The following is a 22,100-nucleotide window of genomic DNA, read 5'->3' on the forward strand; positions in this document are numbered from 1 at the left end:
GGAGCCTGGTGGGCTGCCGTCTATGGGGTCACACAGAGTCAGACACGACTGAAGCGACTTAGCAGCAGCAACAGATACTAAACCCAACTCACTCCACTACAGGTAGGTGCATTCGTGGTAGGCTTTGACCAGGGTACATTGACAGACCAAGAAGGCCCAGTCTCCCGGTCTCCCAGGAGCTTGTTTGGGCAGATCAGACTTACATCCAGATCAACTGGAGAACTTCAGTAATAACAACTGCATTTTGTTTATTGTGCACCCATTTTGTGCCTTTACTGTCAGGCTTCTAATATATGTTATTGACATTTTAACCTGAAAGTTTGGTACTTTTTATTTTCCCCATTTTGCAGATAGATAGACTGAGGCTTAGAGAAACTTACCTAAGTCTTACTTCCCTTGGCACTGGCTAGTATTTGCTATAATCAAGTTTTGAATCCAGATCTGATTCCAAAAGCACACGAACTCTACACTCTATCGTGCTGTCTTGCATATAAAACTGAATGCAACGCATGGTAAAGTAATTCCAGACCCCTTCAGTTTCAAGTGTTTGGCTTCATTTGGTCTGCATCATCACTAATTATTTAAATACTGTTTATCAGTTTTTACTGTACTGTATTTTTGAGCAAGGCTAATCCTCCTTGATAATAAATTTATAGATCTGTTTTCAAGATTTCTCCTGGAGGGTGCTGCAGTCAATGACAAATTACAGCTGCAGTATGATACAATTGTGATTATTCAGAGAACCAGACATACTAATTTTTATATGGACTCAAGAATCTACCTTTACTGACCTGATATGTGGCTTTGAGCAAGTCCTTCATTTCCCTGAGCTTCAACATTATGTACCAGTGGGGACCATAATGTCCAACCCCCAGGGTTCTTACAACATGTGAAAGTACCAGACACACCAGTAGATGCTTGGTACATGCTTGTATGCCTGCCCCCAGGTCTCTTACCACTTTTTCTCACTATATTACTATAGAAAAATAAAACTACCACTTGAAAAGATGTAAAATCCTTTGGCATTCATTTCTTTCTGTATCATAAGGGAAGCTTCTGTACAGAGACTATAGAAAGTATCTGCTTTAAAGGCCTTCTGTCACATATCAAAAGATGTATTATCATACATTGTCATTATTTAGTTAAGGAATACAATTTTTCATACTATTTCTTTTGTCTATAATAATAATTTTCTGTTCAAGCTCTAAATCAGAAGCCTACATAATTATATTTCCTAAATAATTCCTTATTCATAGTATACCTTCCTATTGGAGAATTTAAAGACCATATAAGAAAAATAAAATTCTAAAATTTGTCTTGTAATAAACCGTGGTGAAGCCAGAATTAGATTGAGCCCATAATTTTGGATTAAAAAGAATATTTTTAGTACATCCTTTCATGTATAGATTTAATTAATTTGTGATTATCGTCATGGGGTAAGTACCCTTGTACATCCACATTACCTACTGATACCCATTTCTTTTGAATATTTATGCTCTTCAGATGTTACTTCACAAAAATATCATATAAATCAACATTTAATCTCTGTTTTGTACTCCTATAATTTTAGCAACTAAGATGATTCCTAAGGGTTTTAAATAGCTTTCAGATGTCAGTCTAATAGTAACCCTGGCCGTAGGTTCTTAACTTATGAAAATATTTTCCCAGTCTTTCAGGTGAAACATAAAAAGCAAAGCTTTATTTTTGTTTGTAAATAACTCCCAATTCCTTTTTATAAGTTTTGGTCCAAGTCCAGTTTGGGTTCGTGTCTACTGATGGTCATTCGCCCTGCAGTTTAAATTTGGCTTAGTATTCTTTTGCTGCCTTAAATTGCTGTGTGGCATTTCTGAACCACTTTCATAGCCAGTCCTTGTGGTAAGTCAAGTTTCTCTATATTTCTTATTAAACTTTTCCGTTTCTTTGAGAATAAAGTAATTATAAATGTCTTGAAGGAAATTGTAAATGTCTTGAAGGAAGGAGCAACCTAAATGAGTTTTAGTAGTTTTCAGAGCATTTATGGCCATCAGTGATTTTTTTTTTTTTAAACAGCTACTATAAAAATAAGACTTCCTTCATACTCAGTTGCCAGCAGTTTGATACTTCTTTTAAATTATCAAAGTATTACCTGTCCTGATTTATGCCTTGGATTTTTTCAGGTATTCAAAAAATATGGTTTGCTTTTGAGTATTTCTTTAGTTTTTTTTTTTTTTAATACAAATGTTAGCATATTGTGTTACTTGTTGAGATGCTCATTCCTTGAAATATAACGACTGGTTTACTTAATTTATGGATTTAAATTTAAGTTGTAGCTTTTCTTATAGCCTTGAAGAAAGACCAGTTATGAGATGACCTAAAAATATTAGCCTTATTTCTTAGTTTTAGAACTCCTGGGAAATCTGAAGTAGAACAAATGAGTGTGCACATGAGATGAGATGAGAGAAATAAAGTAGCAAAGAATTCTCTTGGAAAAGATTTAAGTTTAAGGATTATAATAATTCATACTAGGTTCAAGTGGGATTATTTGTTTTAATACCACATATTCAGTGACCTTTTTTTTTAGTGTACAGAATTCATTCTTATACTTTGTAAACCTAATCTTGTATTTTATCTTGTTTAATTTCTCACAACTGATATTGGTTCTCATATGTGGCAAATATTTATATGTAAAATATTGACAAAGAATTAGGCTGACTGAAATCCTCTTCTTCTAGCACTCTGAAGAAAAATTGCTCTGTATTTGCAATAGAAATTATAACTGTGGTCATATCACGGTACTTATTAGTTCAAGACTTGGCTTTCAGACAAAGAAGGTTAAAGGACTGAGGAATAATGTCATATCTATTTGTTTACAGAGGTTAACAGCATTCTAAAAATAACAGTTGATTATTTCATCACCATTCTCTATGGTGTATATTCTCATTCTTATTATATATCAGTGGTAAATAAACCTAAACACCAGTCTTACATTTGAATACCAAAAGCTTGTTATTATTAATGAGTCTTTATTATATGGTTCTTTACCATGTATGTGGTTTTTATTCATTATATGATGTATTCAGCAATCTCCTTAATCCTGGAGTGACCAGTAGAAAAGTACACATGATCTATGCCCTTAGGAGATTTTCATGTTTTTGAGGAATCACAGACTTTAAGAGTAGTATAAAGCATTTCAGGCCCAAGTTGGAGTTCATGTCTGAACAGACTGTAATTACACTCAAAGAGAAAAATACCTTTGTGACCAGGCTTGGTCACTGTCTATGTTTTGTAAAAGAACTGTAATTTTGAACTAGGAAAGGAATTGTTAGGTGCTACAAGTCTACTCATATATTCTCATCTTATAGTTACAACAACCTAATTATCTGCCATTTAATGTTTATATCATTTTGCAAAAGTGTTCCATGGGTGCTTGAAAAGAATGCATAATCCTTTTGTTAAGCATGTGTGTGTTTGTGTGCTAAATCGCTTTAGTTGTGTCCAACTCTTTGTGACCCTATGGACTACAGCCTGCCAGGCTCCTCTGTCCATGGGATTCTCCAGACAAGAATACTGGAGTGGGTTGCCTACCCTCCTCCAGGGGATCTTCCTGACCCAGAGATTGAACCTGCATCTCTTATGTCTCCTGCATTGATAGGCGGATTCCTTACCACCGTGCCACCTGGGAATCCCTTTTTAAGCATAGGGTTCACAAATATGTTTAGACCAAACTTGCTTTTTATGAAGGTCAGGTTTTACTGTGAGCATAGTTTGGTTTTTGGACCCTTTTATATATCACAGGAGTATCAAAATATCTCATCGTGATGGTAAATTCTTTTGGTAAGAGTCTGTGGGCGGTAACCTCAGTTTTTGTTCATCTGAGAATGTTATTTTGACCTCATTCTTCCCATTTTTGATGACTGAACAAATCTAGGGTGACAGTTGTTTTCTTTCAGCAGTTTGAACATATTCTACTTCTGTCTTCCCTGTTGCTGCTGAGGATCTAACTGGTATTCATGGATGATCTTTTCACTCTGGCTGCATTTTACTGTCTTCTATTTTCTTTGTTTTCTAGAATTTGACTGTAATATGGCCTGTGTTTAAGTCTGTAATGTAGGTTTTCTCCTTATGTTTTTCTGCTTGGGCTTTGTTATGGTTGGAATTTGTTACATCTTCCATCGAGTTTGGAAATTTTTTACTGATTGATGGCAGCTACATTTTCTACCCTGTACCCAGAGCTGCTACTTAAGGTGGACAGATTTACTTGTTACCGCTTTTGTAGGGTAGGTTTTGTGGTTTTGTTTTTCTAGTTTACTGAGAATGAGGCCTGCTTGGGTTTTAGCTTTAAGCAGGAGGTTCTCCAGTCCTACTCCCATTGTGCAAAGACCCCAGACTTTGTGCCTGTTCCTCTGAGGACAGCAGGCAGGCAGAACAGAGAAGCTCCAGGCCATTGGGCTTCAGCTGAAATGCCCAGGGCTAGCAGCTTAAGCACTTGCTAGACTTTATTTCTGGTCTCAGAGCATTTCCCTTACTTTCTTGCAAGCTTATTGGTTTCTAAGAGGTATTAGGTGTGAATGCATATAAAATTTTAGCATACATATATTAATATAATATTCCTAGAGGATCTATTTGATTTCTTGCAAGTGTTTTAGAACCTCTTCTGATAAAAATGGAAGTCTTTCCTTTGCCTTAGAATAGAAATTTTCTCGTTATTTTTGTTTTTATATCAAAATCACACTTTGTTCCTCCTGTCATTTCTTCCTCCAGGTGAGCAGTAGGTCATCCAGTCCTAGCGTCAGAATGATCACTACCTCAGGACCAACCTCAGAAAAGCCAGCTCGCAGTCATCCATGGACCCCTGATGATTCCACAGGTGACCAGTTTATTTCCTCAATAAAGTTGAATTTATCATGTTTATGTTCATTTAATCATGTGATAACTCTAATGTTTATAAAGACTGGCGTTATACTGTAGTTTAGATTTCCCTATTAATAAAATCGAATATTTAGCAATAAATTTTAAAATATCTTTTTGACTACTAAGACGGAAACTACTTTTCCTCATGTGGTTCCCCTTCTACCGCCCCCGCCCACCCCCCCCACCCCCCCCCACCCCCCCCACCCCCCCCGCCGCCCCCGCCATACTAAACCTGTATTTTGAAGATGGTTTGTTTGGGGATTTTTTAAGTAGAAAGATACTCTGTTGTTGATATTTCAATCTGATTTTTCTATTACAATATATCCTTCTGGTAGTAATGATAGTAGTTAATTCTCATTTTTTGAATAACTAAAAACAGGATGGTAAAGTAATCATCTTCATCTCAGTGTTTTGTTTTAAAAATACAAGATATTGTGTACCTTGGTAAGAAAAAAATTTTTTTTTCTGTCCTTTGACCTTCTGAATCATTTTTAACTGAGAGAGAGACCTCATTTCCGTCACATAAATAGCCTGTTAAATAGATTTTTAAAGGCCTGTAAGAGGAGAAGGGGACGACAGAGGATGAGATGGCTGGATGGCATCACTGATTCGATGGACGTGAGTCTGAGTGAACTCCGGGAGCTGGTGATGGACAGGGAGGCCTGGCGTACTGAGATTCATAGGATCGCAAAGAGTCAGACACAACTGAGCAACTGAACTGAACTGAAGAGTTATTAAAACTCTCCAACATGAATAACTTAACTGATCAAAATCAGAATATAAGTAAAATCTGTCTGTCTGAAGGTAGTAATGAAATAGTTTCATTATGGGTAACCAGGAAATTATGTGCCATAATAAAATTAACTTTTCTTTAGCATTCAGAGGATACCTTGATAAATATGCAGAATATTCTTCTATGAAAATTATTTATATGTTATTGTGTCAGAGAGGGAAGATGATCTCTTAGACCTCGAAAAACTAAACCATTTGGGATTTTATATCAGATCAACAATGGTATTAATAATGGCAATTAAATTGAAATTAAAAAGTCAGCTTTCTGTCTTTACAAACTGAAATTCTGCTTATAAGTATTTATAGATATTTGACATGGTATCGTCAAGTTCATAATGCAATTTAAAAAAATTAACTGGGTGGCTTTTCTCTGTGTCATGTAAGATAGAACTATATTTAGCCTTGGATGTACTCCCTAGTTTTAGAAAGTTTAAATTTAGTGGTGGCAGAAACTCCTAAATTTCACCCCCATCACAGCCCAGCCTCCAATTTTCCAGAACATTGCCCACTACTCAGCACATGTTTATCATGACAGGCTTCTCCTCAGAAAGGGACAGGGAAATGATCTTGACAGATTTGACTGTTGACATTCAGGTAGTTTTAGCTCTCTTTGATTCACACATCCTTCAATGAGGGTATACTTGCCCTGGCATTACAGCATTTGCTGGGTCTTCTCATTTCATCCTGGACTAACCTAGACATCCCAGTCAAAGTGGGGCAGATAGCGAATTCATGAGGGCAAAATCAGAGTTCTCCTACATCCCTCTCATTTAACTGCTGTGATTCCATTTTATGTGTTCTTCTTCTTCCAACTTCCATCTCTCTTTGTTCCTTTTCTGGAACCTAAAATACCACAAAACACCAATAGCTAGGCATCATACATAAGTCCAGGTTTCAGTATCAACTAAATTTCATCTCTGCTGTGAAATATACTATAAATGTGTGGTTATTGTTTTTAAATAATTTTGAATATAATTTTAGGTATTGAGAATCTGGTTTAAGTTTGTAAATAATAAAGTTCAGCTTTGCACTGTTTCTAAGAAAAATATTGATACTGAAGCTAACAGAATAAATTGTAGGGAAGAGACAGGTAAAACCTTTTTCTTTCAAGGCCCACTGACCAAGAAAAAAATGTAGAAGTGCATATGTTAAAACAACCTAATTCATTGGGTTTTTTAATTTAAAAGGGCAGCAGTTTTTTGTGTTTTTCAGAGAAAAAGAACAAAATAATAATTGTAATGCATAGTGCTCTTATAATATGGGTTTCTACTTGTGATATATTGGGGATAAAAAAAGACAGACATACCCAAGAGCAGCTAGTAAGAGAGATAACCTGGATCCAGTAGAGCGTGCCACAGTGGTGGGGGGACACTCACTCAAGAGATGGCCCTGTACCTAGTACTTTGCAAAGACTGAAACATGAGTCATGCCCCATTTGTTTGTATTCTGATTAGAGTCATGGTACTGACACATTAAAAGTAAACTCATCATGGTATATAACAAACTGCTACATTTACAGTATAAGCTGAGTGTTTTAGTAATTATAGATAAGACCTGGCATAGTCTGTGACTTTTAAAAAAAAAATAATGAGATTTATTATTTAGTCATAAAGCAGAAAGGAGAAGACAGCATTCTAGTTGAAGGGAGCATATACTTAGAGAATATGAGATAGTTATAAGTTTTGTGTTTAAGAGACTGGACGAGAGGTTTTACCTAACTTAACCAACTCAATATCAATTCTGATATTTAGGAAAGGAAGTTAGATTTGATCAGCAATTAAAACATTATAAGACAGACTTTCATGGAATAACCTTGCTGTCTTAAAACCAGAAAGTGAAAGTCGCTCAGTCATGTCCAACTCTTTGCAACCCCATGGACTGTACAGTCCATGAAATTCCATAGGCCAGAGTACTGGAGTGGGTAGCCTTTCCCTTCTCCAGCGGATCTTCCCAACCCAAAGATTGAACCCAGGTCTCCTGCATTGCAGGCAGATTCTTTACCAACTGAGCTGTCAGGAAAGCCTTGTAACCAGAAACTGAAAGCTGAATTTCAGTTTAAGTGAGAAGGTAAAATCTCACTTCTTGGATTCAGACAACAGATGAAATTTAGTAAAGGACCTTAATTCCCACCATCAGAGGGCTTTAAAATTGTTTGAAAATAGCACAATCCTTGGACTCTTTTTTTTTTTTTTTTAACCCCCAGAATACTGTGAAACATTGATATGTTTAATTCTGAAATACATATTGGGAAAGGGGACTGATTAAATATGATATATGAAGTATCAAAGATTTAAGAAAGAGTGATAAGAGTAGAAATATTAAAGAAATTTGAAGACACTTAATTTTTCCAGTAAGTTCAGAGGAAATCACCTTTAATAAGTTTAATTTTGTGAAAAGCAGTAATCAGTGGAGGAATTATTTGAAACTATTGTAGGGGGTGGGGAGAGGTTTCATCAGAAAAATAAATGTATTTCTTGTTTAGCTATTTCAAAGAAAGCCTTTGCATTAATATATGATTTTAGGGTTAAAGCTCTAAGGCAATACTCTGTTATTCCTTCTTTATTGCACTCCAGCACACAACTTAGCAACTAAACAACAGCAACAGTTTAACATGACTTTTTAAATCTGAAATGTAAACTTGAATATCTTAAATTGCTGTGCTTTCCCAATTCTTCACTTAGTATCAAAGACAATAATTAAAAAGGAAGAACCAGCGCCATGTGTTGAGTCCTCCCCAGAGACTAGCTAGCACTGCATGGTATTCCTTAAATACATTATCTCATCTGCTCTGAATTAGCTTAGTTTTTGGAGTTATTTGAAAACACATTCTCAGTGGCTTTAAAAAAACAAATAACAAAACTGGAATATCAGTCAGCAGTAACTTAGGTTATTGAACCATCGAACTGTCTTAGTTTTTTATTGTATTTGAGGAAGTGCCTGGCTGTCTTCCTGACCTTGCCTTCATCTACACCACTCTTTCCTGGAGTCTCTAACAGAAAAAGGGTGAATAGCTCACATGCTTAACTCATTTATTCTCTGTTAATACTGGGGAAGCAGCTACTTCTGAAATAGGAAAGTCTCTATTACCTCCCAGTTATCCTTCCTGCTCCTAGAAACATATATACATGTTCATATTGGGAAGAGAGCGACCCATGCTTCTCTAGCGAGTTGTTGTGGCAGTTTTACCTCTTTTTGAAATACAAACAAAACTTGTGTGTTCAGATATTTTGATAAATTGGCTGGTTGGTTGTTCGAGTTAACCCATTTAATTGTTTTGACATTAAGTCACACTTTTCTTGCTGTCCATGTGTGTAATACACTCCTATCAGTAACACCTCTCGTTCTCTGCAGTGATTCTCATTGGGAGGAGTGGGATGGGCGGCTAGAATCTTTGCTAATTGAGGCTGACCTACTGGAAAAGAATGTACCTCTTGCTTTCCCCCTTTCCCTGTGAAGGAACACTGATAATTGCTGAGTTGGCACAGCCTTATAGTAAACTTAATGTGATCGAGGAGAGAAGGAATGTGAGGCTTGATTAGGTAGAAGTCCATAAGACTGAATTTAAAATATAAAGGTCCCATATGACTGTTTTTGATTTTAATTAAACAAGGGCTTACATGCTTTAATATATGGTGTTCAGTTCATCGCCAGCTTAAATTTAGGCATGAGAGTATGGTTGTACTCCAATTATCTGTAATTGGATGTCCTCTGTTTACCTTTAGAAATAAAAAATTACCAGTAGCAATAACTTTTTTCTCTAGGAAAAACAATCATCTGCTTTCTTGCTTTGTTTTTAATTATTTATGACAGAAAATAAATAAAACACATGCTGTAATTCCAGATACCAATGGATCAGATAATTCCATCCCAATGGCATATCTTACACTGGATCACCAACTACAGGTAAAGGAGTACTTTCTCAGCAGTTTCCTTTTTCCTTTTTAGAGAAGTTTGTCTTTAAAGCTGGTGGTTGTGTTCTTATTTGTCATTGTGTATGCATTTACTTATGCTTTCAGTTGGCCTCCTTAAACTTTTAAAAATCAAATTGAAATAATTGATTCTCAATTAAGTTGGTGAGATTGCCAGAATCATATGTTTCGAATCCAACAATCACCTTAAAATACTCTCATCTTTGTTCAGCTGCCAAGAATAGGTCTTGGCTCTTCATTGTTAGTGTATTAAAATTTAAAACTCATATAAGCTCATTTCTCCTTAATAGATTTTGTGATACATTGGCATGTTCATGGTGACTAAAATATAAGTAATACACTTCTCTGCCTGAGTATGAGAGCTGTAAACATCTTTCAGTATAATAGTTTGGCAACTGAAATGTAAAACCAGAGGTCAAGAGTACGGTAGTCATGGTTCAAAAGTTTGAAAACAGCAAGTATAAATTTAAGATCTGAGTTAACACTGGCAAAGGACACTGAGATTTTCTAGGCCTGGTTTATTTAACACTTATTTTTAAAAGATCATTGCTTTAGTGCTATAAAAGTCTTATTACAGTGTCTGTCTTAATGCTCAGCTAGATATTGAGATTTGATTTAATTATGTTTTTAACATTTGTGATTTATTTCCAGCCTCTAGCACCATGCCCAAACTCCAAAGAATCTATGGCAGTGTTTGAACAGCATTGTAAGATGGCACAGGAATACATGAAAGTCCAAACAGAAATTGCATTGTTATTACAGAGAAAGTAAGTTATCTTTTATGACTAAAAATAAATAATTGGTATTTTGAGTTTAAAATGTGCTAAGGTGCAATATTGTTTAAAGACATGAAAACCATAATTCTTGGAATTAATCATGAAGTATATGTCTCATGTGGAGCTTTTCTCTATGTTTATGTTTTTTCTTTTTTTTTTTTTTTAATTTTTTTATTGACAGATAACTGCTTTAGAGAATTTTGTTGTTTTCTGTCAAACCTCACCATGAATCAGCCATCGGTATACATATATCCCCTCCCTTTTGAACCTCCCTCCCATCTCTCACCCCATCCCACCCCTCTAGATTGATACAGATCCCCTGTTTGAGTTTCCTGCACACAGCAAATTCCCATTGGCTATTTTACATATGGTAATGTCAGTTTCTACATTACTCTTTGCATACATCTCACTGCCTCCTCCCCTCTCCCCATGTCCATAAGTCTATTCTACTATGTCTGTTTCTCTATTGCTGCCCTATAAATAAATTCTTCAGTACCATTTTTATAGATTCCATATATATATGCATTGGAATACCATATTATCTTTCTCCTTCTGACTCACTTCACTCTGTATAATAGGTTCTAGGTTCATCCACCTCATCAGAACTGACTCAAATGTGTTCTTTTTTATGGCTGAGTAATATTCCATTGTGTTTATGTGCCACAACTTCTTTATCTATTCATCTGTCAATGGACGTCTAGGTCGCTTCCATGTTCTAGCTATTGTAAATAGTGCTGCAATGAATGGGATACATGTGTCTTTTTCACTTCCGGTTTCCTCAGGGTATATGCCTAGGAGTGGGATTGCTAGGTCATATGGTAGTTTTATTCCTAGTTTTTTAAAGAATCTTCTATATTTATGTTTTTTAAGCACCCCTGGCTAATTTTCCATGTATGACTGAACTCTTGACTGAATTTTATTATATTAGCAAGACATAAGGGAAATAAATAGGTGATCTTAACCATATATTTTATGTTCTCAGAATTTTAAAGTTAAAAGCTATTTAGGTTTATTGGTAAACAGATTTATTGTCCTTGGACACAGGTAAAATAATTTGATTTACTATTGTTTAGTTGTGCTTTATCTTAGAAACATTTTGGTAGAGTCTCTCCAGGTATATGTTTCAGAGAGTAGAATGACTTATTAGAGGGCTTTATTTCATCTCTGAGTGTTTTTCTGAGGAGTTCAATACTCACACGTTGCTCTGGGAAATAGACTACTTTTCTCCCCATTTAAAGAAATACAGTCCCATTTCCATTCTTCTCTACTTGAGATTCTTAAGAAACAGTGTTTCCGTTTTCTTGAACATGACCTTCATGAAATTTTACTCCTTTGACACTGATTTATGGTGGTACTTTCAAGAAAGGAGAAAAAAGGTTTTTTCACAATTTTCTAATACCATGATTTTGATAAATTCAGTTTAACATTTTAAAGGTAAAGCTAAATAGATTAAATATTAAACTGTATGAACTGTAGAACTATGGAATTTTGTCACACTTTATGTTAAGGAAAAAAGCTATTTCTTATGTCACATGTTTAATCTGTACTGTTTTCATACTTGAATCATTTGAAAGAGGAATTCTGTGCTGGAAAAAAAAACACAGGATGAATTGAGGGACGCTGTAAAAAAAATATGGCAGTTTTAATCTGTTTTAAGTACTTTAAGAAATGTTACTAGTAAATTTTTGTTTGAGAGCCTTTCATTAATTATTCAGTTGTTTCTAGTAGAGTCCCTTTAGGAACTAATACATAATATCCTCTAAATAAAAGGCACTTAAAAAATTTTATCAGGCTGTAAAAGACTCTGGTTTTTCTCAAAAATAATTGCAAGGGTGGTACTTTGTATTCATTTTTTCATTCATTATTTTCAAAGTAGGAAATGAAGTTGGATTTAAGTAGGATTTAAGTTGGATAGCACCTATTTTAATTATCTTGGCAATGTTTTATTAGCTACCACTGCATTGTAGTTGAATACAATTGTGACTTCAACTTTGCATATGAAAACGGGAATGTGAAAGTCAAATGTGAATGATTAAAACTTCACGGGTTACTTTTAAGTGGAGCCAGAGTAAGCTCTTCCCAGCCTTTTTTCTTCCTTCCTACATACAAGGGGTAACAAATGAAATTTTCTGGAACTTTATTATACCATTTTATCTGTTTTCACTACTTATCTAAGTACAGTTACACTTATTAAAAGGAGTATGATATTTGTATGGGTATGCTAGAAGAGTAGATGATAGTTTCCATTCCAGCCCATAATTGTGTCCGACTAGTGTACCTAGCCTCCATTCATGGGTTTTTCCAGGCAAGAGTACTGGAGTGCGGTGCCATTGCCTTCTCCGTTAGTAGCAGCAGCAGCAGTGTACCTAAGATGTATAATGATAGACCCAGAATCAAAGTTCTAATTATTTAGAGCTTTTATCACCAGCTGTTAAGGTAGGAATATTTCCATCCTATGTAATGTGTGGTATTTGTTTTTAGGCAGGAACTAGTTGCAGAACTGGACCAGGATGAAAAGGACCAGCAAAATACATCTCGTCTGGTGCAGGAACATAAAAAGCTTTTAGATGAAAACAAAAGCCTTTCAACTTACTATCAGCAATGCAAAAAACAGCTAGAGGTCATCAGGAGTCAGCAGCAAAAACGACAAGGCACTTCATGATTCTCTGGGACCCTTAAATTTCAAAATATGCAAAGAAAGACTTTTTTTTTTTTTTTTAAAGGAAAGAAAGACCCTTATAATGACAATTCATGAGTGTTAGCTTTTTGGCGTGTTCTGAATGCCAGCTGCCTATATTTGCTGCATTTGTTTCATCGTTTATTTTCCTTTTCTTATGGTGGACATGCAATTCAACTGTCTCCTTACATCACATGGGGGCATCTGTACTTGAATAAGCAGCAGTTCTCAACTTCAGAACAGATGCAGTGAACCATGGCTGTATATGCATGCTCGTTGTGTGAAGGCTAGCCTAAGGAAAACAGGGGTGTCAAACTAGCTGCTATGAGCAAACATCGTCTTTTTTTCGAGGTGGAACCTCAAGAATGATTTTGTTCTTGTATCTCATCTCAAACAACCAATAATCTTTTTATCCAAAAGGTGGTATATACCAAGTTAAAGACAGGGTATTATAAATCTAGAATAATTGGTGGTACATTATAGAAATGCAGAAACTAGGGATAGTTGAGAGGGAGGGCTTTGATGCCAGCATCCTTGGATCAGTACTGAACTTTATCCATAAACTTTAAGGTAAGTGATGGCCGCTGTATTTAATAGAAGTGTATTTCTTTAGACTTAAATTTGACTATGATACATTGAACAAAGTGGAACCCTTTTCTTAAAAGGTATAAAGATTTTTAATTCTGTGATTGCGTGTATGTGTGCTGAAACTGTAAAGCTTTTATGACTAATATTAATATCCCTTAAATGAAATTAAAAGGTAAATGAACATGATCCAACTTAACTGATCATTCCTTCCTGCAGTGATTATTGTATTGTTTTATTGTATATTTGGAAAACTGAAGAGAAATCATGGAAAATGGAAATAATTGCTCCAGCTAAAAGGCTCAGGCCTAAACTACTTTTACGATACCAAATGAGTAAAAAACCTGACAAATCAGGACAAGTTAGTGAGGAAGTTAAAGGAATAAATCTCAATTCATCAAGTATCCTATTTATCAATATTGGAATGATTGATTTTCCTTGCAAGCCCATCCTAGAATGCCTTTCAACACTTTTAAAGTGTTTCAACACTTTTAAAGGAATTTCGCTTATAAAGAAAAAATTTATATTGTTAACAGTAACTTTGCTACCAACTTTGAAAATAAAAGTAATAATAAAACTTCATTGAAATAATAGACTATATAAGCTCTATTTTTTCAGTTGGTATTAAAATAAACTACATTTTGATACCAGTATAATGTGTCTTTTAAATAAGGATGTCATCAACCTCATTTTTATAGCATTAATGTTTTATGAAGAGAAAATTAAAAATGAAAGCATAATTGCTGTGATTATTAGAATTATATTGTGATTGTATTGTAGTTTTGCTCTGTTTCAGATAAGCAAGTTGATCTAAGAAGTTATCAAAACTATTCTTAAAAATACTAAAGCAGGTAACTTTTTCTTCCATTATTTTTTCCTCTTCCCACTAGTTTTATAATGTATTTCTTGTGTATACAAGCAATAAAGGTAAAGGACAGTTTGTACTTAACTGTGTCATTTTTAGCTTCTTCAGAATCTATTATTTAAAAGTTTCTGATAAATATCAATAAATATTGACTTATTTCATTTAAATAAACAGAGTTTTCATTCCCAAATAATTTAATTACCTAGCCAAAGGTGATATTAGGCTCAATGTATTAGTAGTCGAATAAAATTGACATGGAGAATAACTTTAAGGAAAAGCGTCACTCTTTCATAGTATTACGCTTGTTTGTACATCTGTCACTCCACCAAAAGGGACCTAGCCAGTGTTTAGAGACTTTTCTAATCATCTCAGAGCATGAGATAGCCAAGCGTGGATGCTAAGACGGAACTTTTCCATTAGGATTTAGCAGATTGTAGATTTTATTTCTGGTCATTAATGTGTTTTTGTTATACATTACATACTTAAAGGGAAAGTTTATTGTTATTGCTATTTGCAGTCACTTCATAAAAATATCCCAAATAGGTAAATGGAAGAAAATAGTTTTAAGTCATGGTGCCAAATGCAGAAAAGGCTGTTAAACCCTCATGTGTCTGTTTACATTATGTTCCTAGGGTTTCCAGTGCTGCAGTTGTCCTGCACACTGAGCACAATTCAGCCTTACTTCGTTTCTAAGTTCTTGCATTGCCAAGCTCATGTTTTTAAGTCCTTATTATTCTTGATGAAGGGGAAAAAAAGATAGCAGGGTTAATTAAAATCTGTAGCCGGTTTCACCAGTGTTCTTACCCGTCAGCCCTTCAGAGATGTTAACAAGGAACCAAATTTGTTATTAATTCTGGCTTTACCATTTCTTCTAACTCATGTATTTTGGGGGGATGGGAATAGCTAACAAACATGGAAGTATCTAAAAGGTCCTAGTCTGAAAAATTCACAGGCAGTCCTTGAATAAGCGCTAATTACATTTTATTTTTGCCTCCAGGGGAAGAAAACAAAGCTTTTATCTAACTTACAGGGAAATGCTCCTCAGCAGTTACAATAGACTTTTTGAGTCAAATAAAAATCAGTTAAGAATATTTACCTTATAGCCACATAGTATATTGAAGAGATCTGTTTAAAAGTTGTTTACAAATGTTTGACTATTTTTGCTGAAGTGTTTTAGAGCATTGAATGTCTTTTCCGTTTCTCCAAGTTTCTTTTGTGTTCCTAGTTTCAGCTCCTGCCTGTAGCCAGAGATCACAGGCCTTCCCTGTGAAACTCTTGTTTCTTTCTGTAAATGTGTGTGGTTTTCAGCGGTCAGCTCCTCTCTTCAAATGGTAGGAAGTTGGCTACTTCTGTCATTCAGAACATTTTATGTAAAATGATGTAATGCAGAAATCCTTGTGCATACTATGTAATTGAAGGAAGCTTTTTAGATTTATTTTTTGTTTGTAATAAAATTCAGATTGTTACTCTAAACTTGGTCATAAAACTGGTGAATGATTTATATCAGCAAAAGAGCTATGAGGTCTTCAGTTCCAGCCACCTGTTTGGCTTATACAAAATAGAATAAAAACTGAAAAGTCAGACTCCTAATACTTAATGCCATCGTAAAATTTTTAAATGATTTTTGAGAAGCTTTGCTCATTCAGATTTTTGGTCAAATGGATTCTCTTCACAATTTCAATGAACCCTGATTTGTATGAATATATAACACAGTGTACATCACTACACTTATGCTCATTAGCAACCTGATTTCTTGTAGTCTGTCTAAATTACATTATTTCATTTCTTTATCAACCTGTTAGCCTTCTAACCTACACATCTGTGCATACACATCCTTATAAACTCTGCCTTCACTTTAGTAAATACATCCGCTTATTCATGCATTCCTCAACAAATATTTATTGGGCACCTGTGATAAGCCAAGCTGCTGTGGCTCCTGCCAAGTGACATGTCCATTTCAGTCACATGATAGCCAGATGATATTCCCATTTCACAGATGTGTCAGTAGGCTCCTAAAGGTTAAGACTGGTGCCTGAGTCTGCTTTTCCATCATCATCTGTTTTCAGCAGAATCATATGCCTGGAGACTCTGTGGCCACTGCCAGCCCATGTGAAGGAAAATTGAATGGCAAAGGAAGGGAAATGAGGTAACCTTGAACTTGCAGTCCCAGGGACTTCGTGACCACTCTACAGATAGCAGCAGTGCCAACATTGAGACCCAAGTGTATCTCTTTTAAGCCTAAGTCTGTGTTCTAAACCACTTTGCTGTGCTGTAGTTTAAAATGCTCACTGAGTACTGAGGTGCTTCAGCTTTTTCATTCACTTACTTGATGGGTAGGGTGTCTTCAGTCTTCTGTACCACTCTCAACCCCCACACCTGAAGAATGTGCTCAAAATGGAAAAACAGGTCATGGGCTTATAAGACCTGCTCTTTAGACTCCTCCATTCTTTAAAAAAAATGAGACTTTACCCAGGTTTTTTTCATTTTTGATTTGTTCTTTTTTTGTTTTTTGCCCTTTTTGGTGTGTGCTAAGTCACTTCAGTTGTGGCGGGGGCAGGGGGTCTCATTAAAGAATAATTGGGGTGTAATTTTTAATACAATAAACTGTATCCATTTAAAGTATGCAATTTATTGAGCTTTGACATATGTACACACTTGTAAACGGACTATCACAGGTGGCTCAGTGGTAAAGAATCCGCCTGCAATGCAGGAGAAGTGGGTTCGATCCCTAGGTCGAGAAGATCCCCTGGAGACGGAAATGGCAACCCACTGCAATATTGCCTAGGAAATCCCATGGACAGAGGAACCTGGCAGGCTATAGTCCCTGGGGCCATAAAAGCGTCCGACATGACTTAGCAGCTAAATCACACACTTTAAACTATCCCAGCAACCAAGATCCCGAACATTTCCATCCCTTGCAAAGCTTCTCTCATCTCTTAAAATCTGTCCCTCCCTTCTCTCCAAGCCACAGTGTTCTCCTCTCCAGCAATATAAAATAGTTAACATTTTCTAGAATTTTACATACATGAAATGATTCAATATGTACTCTTTTTATGCTTTTTCCTCCTCTTGAGTTGTTTTCATTCCTTTGAGAGGAATTTTTGATTTTAATCATTTTTAATGATGCTTGAAAACCTTTCAGTTATCGGTTTTTGAGGGAAAATGTAGGTTTTAAGAGGTTGTAGATATGTCCAGTATGGCCTATTCGATTGTACAGTGTTACCATCTTCTGAAACATTTAGGATCACTTTGTTTTTATAGAACTTTAATACTTCACTCACAAAATCCCTTGCATTTGTTTGTTTTAAGCTTATTTGTATCTGGATTACTTCAGGTGTTAGAAATGTGAATGGTCATGGTGAGTAACGTTAGTAAATATTCAGTCCTTGGTGATTTTCAGCAAATATGGTTGATACATGTAATTTCTTTTCAGTTTTTTTTTTGTTTGTTTGTTTGTTTTTACGTTGTAGCTGCTTTTTTCCTGATCAAAAAAAAGGAAAGATTAGGTTGGTTACTGCAAAATAATATGAAGAACAACATTTTAAATAACAAAAACAATCTTCTTTAAAAATTGTTAGGTATGATACCTCATACAGGTGCTATCAGTGGTCCTATCTATTGCATTGGCAGAGTGTAAACTGCTTACCAGCAGGACGTATACTCTTTGTTCATTGATGATTAATCCTTGGTTCTCAGAGCATCTTATGCCCCTGCCATGAGGTCCCACTGAAACTTACACTTCTGTTTAAATGAGCTGCCCTTCATGTCAGTTTTTTTTTTTTATAGTTATTTTTGTTTAATTATTTATTTGACTGTGCCAAATGTCAGTTATAGCACAGGAGATCTGTAGTTGCAGCCTGTGGGATCTAGTTCCCTCACCAGGGATAGAACCCAGGCCCCCTGCGTTGGGAGCAGAGTCTTGGCCACCGGACCACCAGGGAAGTCCCTTCATGTCAGTTTTTTCAGTGAAACTTTTCTGAGAAACAGTTAACGTTATCTGAGTTCCATGGTGCTTTTACATTTCCAAGTAGTGAAAAGCATTCTTCATCCTGTAATTTCATGGTCAGCAGTATCTGCAGGATAATTGCCTTGAAAGCACCAGAAATTACTGAGCAAGTGCTGACTATTTATCTTCTAGAAGTCAAAAGCAGTTCACAGAATGAAGTTACATTTACTGCTTATTTTCTCTCTGTGGATACCTGCCTCTTCTTTAGTTGTAGAAATGGCTATATTAATCATTGATTGATATATTGACCAAATTAGAGACTAAAGAAACCTGAAAATGGACGTAACTTTATGGTTGAAGAGAAAATGGTGATATTTCTTCATTACACACACACTAGACCCTTTCTGACTTTCAATGTTTCCTACAAAATTACTTTAAAATATGATGAGCATGAGAGATCCCTTAGTTTTAATGATCCTTCAGGATAGTCTCCCCATTTCCAAGGCTTCAGAAGAATCTGCATTTTCCAATATTGGCCATGCCAGCTATCACAGTTAAAACTACGCGAAACTAACTTCTTTGACTATATTAAAATCCAAGAGATCACGTGCAGGGGATGTTCCACGTTCCCCAGTAGATGCCTGCAACTGCAGATAGTACTGGACCCTTTCACAAGGTTTACTTTGTCTATTATACACAGAATATTGGCACTAATAATAAAATAGTACAGTTATTACAATATACTGTAATAATAGAAGTTCATTGAATGTGGTTTCTCTCAAAATACCTTATTTTATAAATTTATTGCTCTTCCATCTTAACTATGCACTTTACCATGCTAGTTCAAATTTTTTTCCTTCTTTATAGTGTCACAGGTAGAAGATTTATTTCTTCCATAGATCTTAGCCATCTCAGCATATGATATTTTTTTCCTTATTAAGTCAAGAGCTTTCACCCTTTCACTTAAAGGAAGCAGTTTACAGTTTCTGTTTGGCATAGCCAAATTGCCAGCATCACTGTTCTTGCATTTGGGGGCTATTATTAAGTAAAATAAAGGTCCTTGAACACAAGTACTATGATACCACAACTGTCAACTGAACAAAGGCGATGACTATTAAGTGACCAGTGTCACCATGGGAACACCAGAAGGATAGATGCTCAAGTCCCTGGCAGGACATCACAAAATTTTTTCACGGTACTCAGAATAGCTCGAAGTGTAAAACTAATGAATTGTTTATTTCTAAAATTTCCTATTTAATTATTTGGGGCTGTGGTTGACTTTGGATAACCAGAAAGCAAAACTGTGGCTAAGGGGGAAATGCTGCCGTATTTGGCCAGGTCTGTAAATCAAAAGTACAAGAAATCGGCATTTATTTTCCATTCTTGCTAGACAAACCATTAATAGTACCTGAACCAGTTTTGCTACATGAAATGTTTAAACATTCCTGTAACTGTCCCCTGGAACTTCATTTTAGGATCCAAAAAACCTGCCTTTCCCGTAAATACCATCCTGTGACAGATGTGGAGGTGGTGGGTCTGCAGTGTGAGCAGGCTGCATCTCAGCACACTGTTCGTTATGAGAGCAAGAGGCATGGTCACTAACACAGAACAGCCAGTGTGCCCCCCCGCCCCCCACACACAGTGCTTCGGCTCTTGAAGGAAGAAAAGGTCTTGTTTTACACTTAAAAATAGGCAGACTGCTGCTTGTTACTTAAAAGATTTCCTTAACCACTCTTGTCCCAAATTCTCTTACTCTTCTGGCTGTTAGGGAAGAGACATTTTTTTATCCTCTAAAACATAACATTTCATCCCATAGGACTGCCCTCTACAAACTGACTTTGAAAACGTGGATATGCTTCTTTTTTACTTTTCCTTGGTGAATAGCCACTGTTTGGGGTTTTTTGTTTTGTTTTTAATGTTTTGGCTGTGCTGCATGACATGTGGGATCTTAGTTACCCAATCAGGGATTGAACTAGTGTTCCCTGCATTGGAAGCAGAGAGTCTAAACCACTGGACCTCCAGGGAAGTCCCAAGCCATCTATTTTTTAAGTGATTTTTTTTTTTTTTTTAGTGTAATGAAAAGGAGGAAAAAGAAAAGAGCTAAAGTAACAGGGACAAGGTCAGACTATTGACATAACAGTCTCCAGTTTGCGTTATTCATAATTCCAAGATAGGCGTGCCAGCTATAGATGGTGTGATATGATAAGTGCATTTCTGCTTTCTCTTATATCAGCATTCATCTGAAAGCCCCTGGATTCAGGGAAAGGCGCTATAGTCATCAAATGAGCTTTGCCTTGGAGCCTGAAAATGGGAGGGGTGTAGCTGACTGTGGGAGGGGATGACAGAGACCTGGGAGGCAGACTGCCTCTGGTCCTGGCCAGATGCCACCCTGCTGTTGGGAGACTCTCTTGGGAGAGAGGAGAATAAGTTTCTTCATTAATAAACACAGGAATGGCCTGGATCCAATTCTAAATGCCTGTCATCTCCATATTTGGTATTACCTTTTCCATTCTCTGCTAGGGCTAAATTCATAGCGTCCATCACATTATATACCTCAGGTGCTGATAAGAGAATGATCTCAAATGTTGGGGGGGAAAATAGAATTGAATGTGTATTTGTGGATTCCTTCTTTCAGAAAAATATTCTAAATCCTCTCATTTACAGTTGCACCGGTGTTTCCATAAATTCTCCACAGTCCTTTAAAAAAATGTTACCTTGATTAGGAATCAGTGAATATCCTGGGAGGGCTTCCCTGGTGGCTCAGTGGAAGAGAACCCGCCTGCAACGCAGGAGATGTGGGGTAGATCCCTGGGTCGGGAAGATCCCCTGGAGAAGGAAATGGCAACCCACTCCAGTATTCTTGCCTGGAAAATTCCGTGGACAGAGGAGCCTGGCAGGATACAGTCCATGGAGTCACAGAGTCGGACACGACTAAGCTATGACTGACTTAATGACTAAACAGCAATAACACATCCTGGGAACGAAAGTAAAAGTCAGGTTCCATGTGGAAGATCTCTAGGACTGTAGGGAGAACCTGGATTGAGGGCAGATTACTGCTGCTCTGCTCTCATGATGTGTTTGTAAGCTCAGCACAATGGGAAGAGTCTCAGATCAAATGGCAAGGCAGAGTTGCCACATAACAACATGCAGCCAACTGTAAGTCTCGCTGTATTAAACCCGAGGGGTGCTGAGGGGAAAAAAACTGCCTCCAAACATGAGTGGAAATTGAACTTAATACTCTAATCACCATAAATTGTAGTGATTATTTGTGTAAAACCATAAATGTACACTATGACTAAATGAGTCATTTATGGAATATCCTTTCAGTTATTAACTTGGCATAAATACTAATCCCTAAGGATGAAGTTGAACACTAATCACTGGGAGCATTCGAGGACCTTTTGTAATCCAAGGATCATATTTACATAGGGTAATTTCCCCCATGGTAGCGGAGTAGGGCAGCTCACTGCTTTGTAAGTAGTAACATATGACAAGGATGCTATAACAAGGAATGGATTTTCGTCTCTTCTCCCAACCCCTCCCCTGCTTTCCCAATTTGAGCTTAATTAAAATTCCTCAGAACTTGGCTCTGCTTAACAAGCGGGCAAAGCCAGTCCTTTAAACGCTGACACCTCCTCTA

General features: G+C 36.3%; 1 protein-coding gene across 2 annotated transcripts in view; it reads left to right on the forward strand.

The window, feature by feature from the left end:
- Positions 1-15,987, forward strand: part of MAP3K7 (mitogen-activated protein kinase kinase kinase 7) — a 66,213-nt gene extending 50,226 nt beyond the window's left edge. Inside the window, exons 14-17 of one of the 2 annotated variants that reach the window (XM_027551384.1) lie at positions 4,741-4,846; positions 9,524-9,585; positions 10,263-10,378; positions 12,869-15,987. In XM_027551384.1, the coding sequence (XP_027407185.1) occupies positions 4,741-4,846; positions 9,524-9,585; positions 10,263-10,378; positions 12,869-13,049 (465 nt within the window). In that variant the 3' untranslated portion in view covers positions 13,050-15,987. The remainder of the gene's footprint in view (positions 1-4,740; positions 4,847-9,523; positions 9,586-10,262; positions 10,379-12,868) is intronic. The other variant, XM_027551385.1, reaches the window with a different exon arrangement.
- The last annotated feature ends 6,113 nt before the right edge of the window (positions 15,988-22,100 follow it).

The sequence above is a fragment of the Bos indicus x Bos taurus genome, chromosome 9, assembly GCF_003369695.1.
Source record: "Bos indicus x Bos taurus breed Angus x Brahman F1 hybrid chromosome 9, Bos_hybrid_MaternalHap_v2.0, whole genome shotgun sequence".
Classification (NCBI taxonomy): Eukaryota; Metazoa; Chordata; class Mammalia; order Artiodactyla; family Bovidae; genus Bos; species Bos indicus x Bos taurus.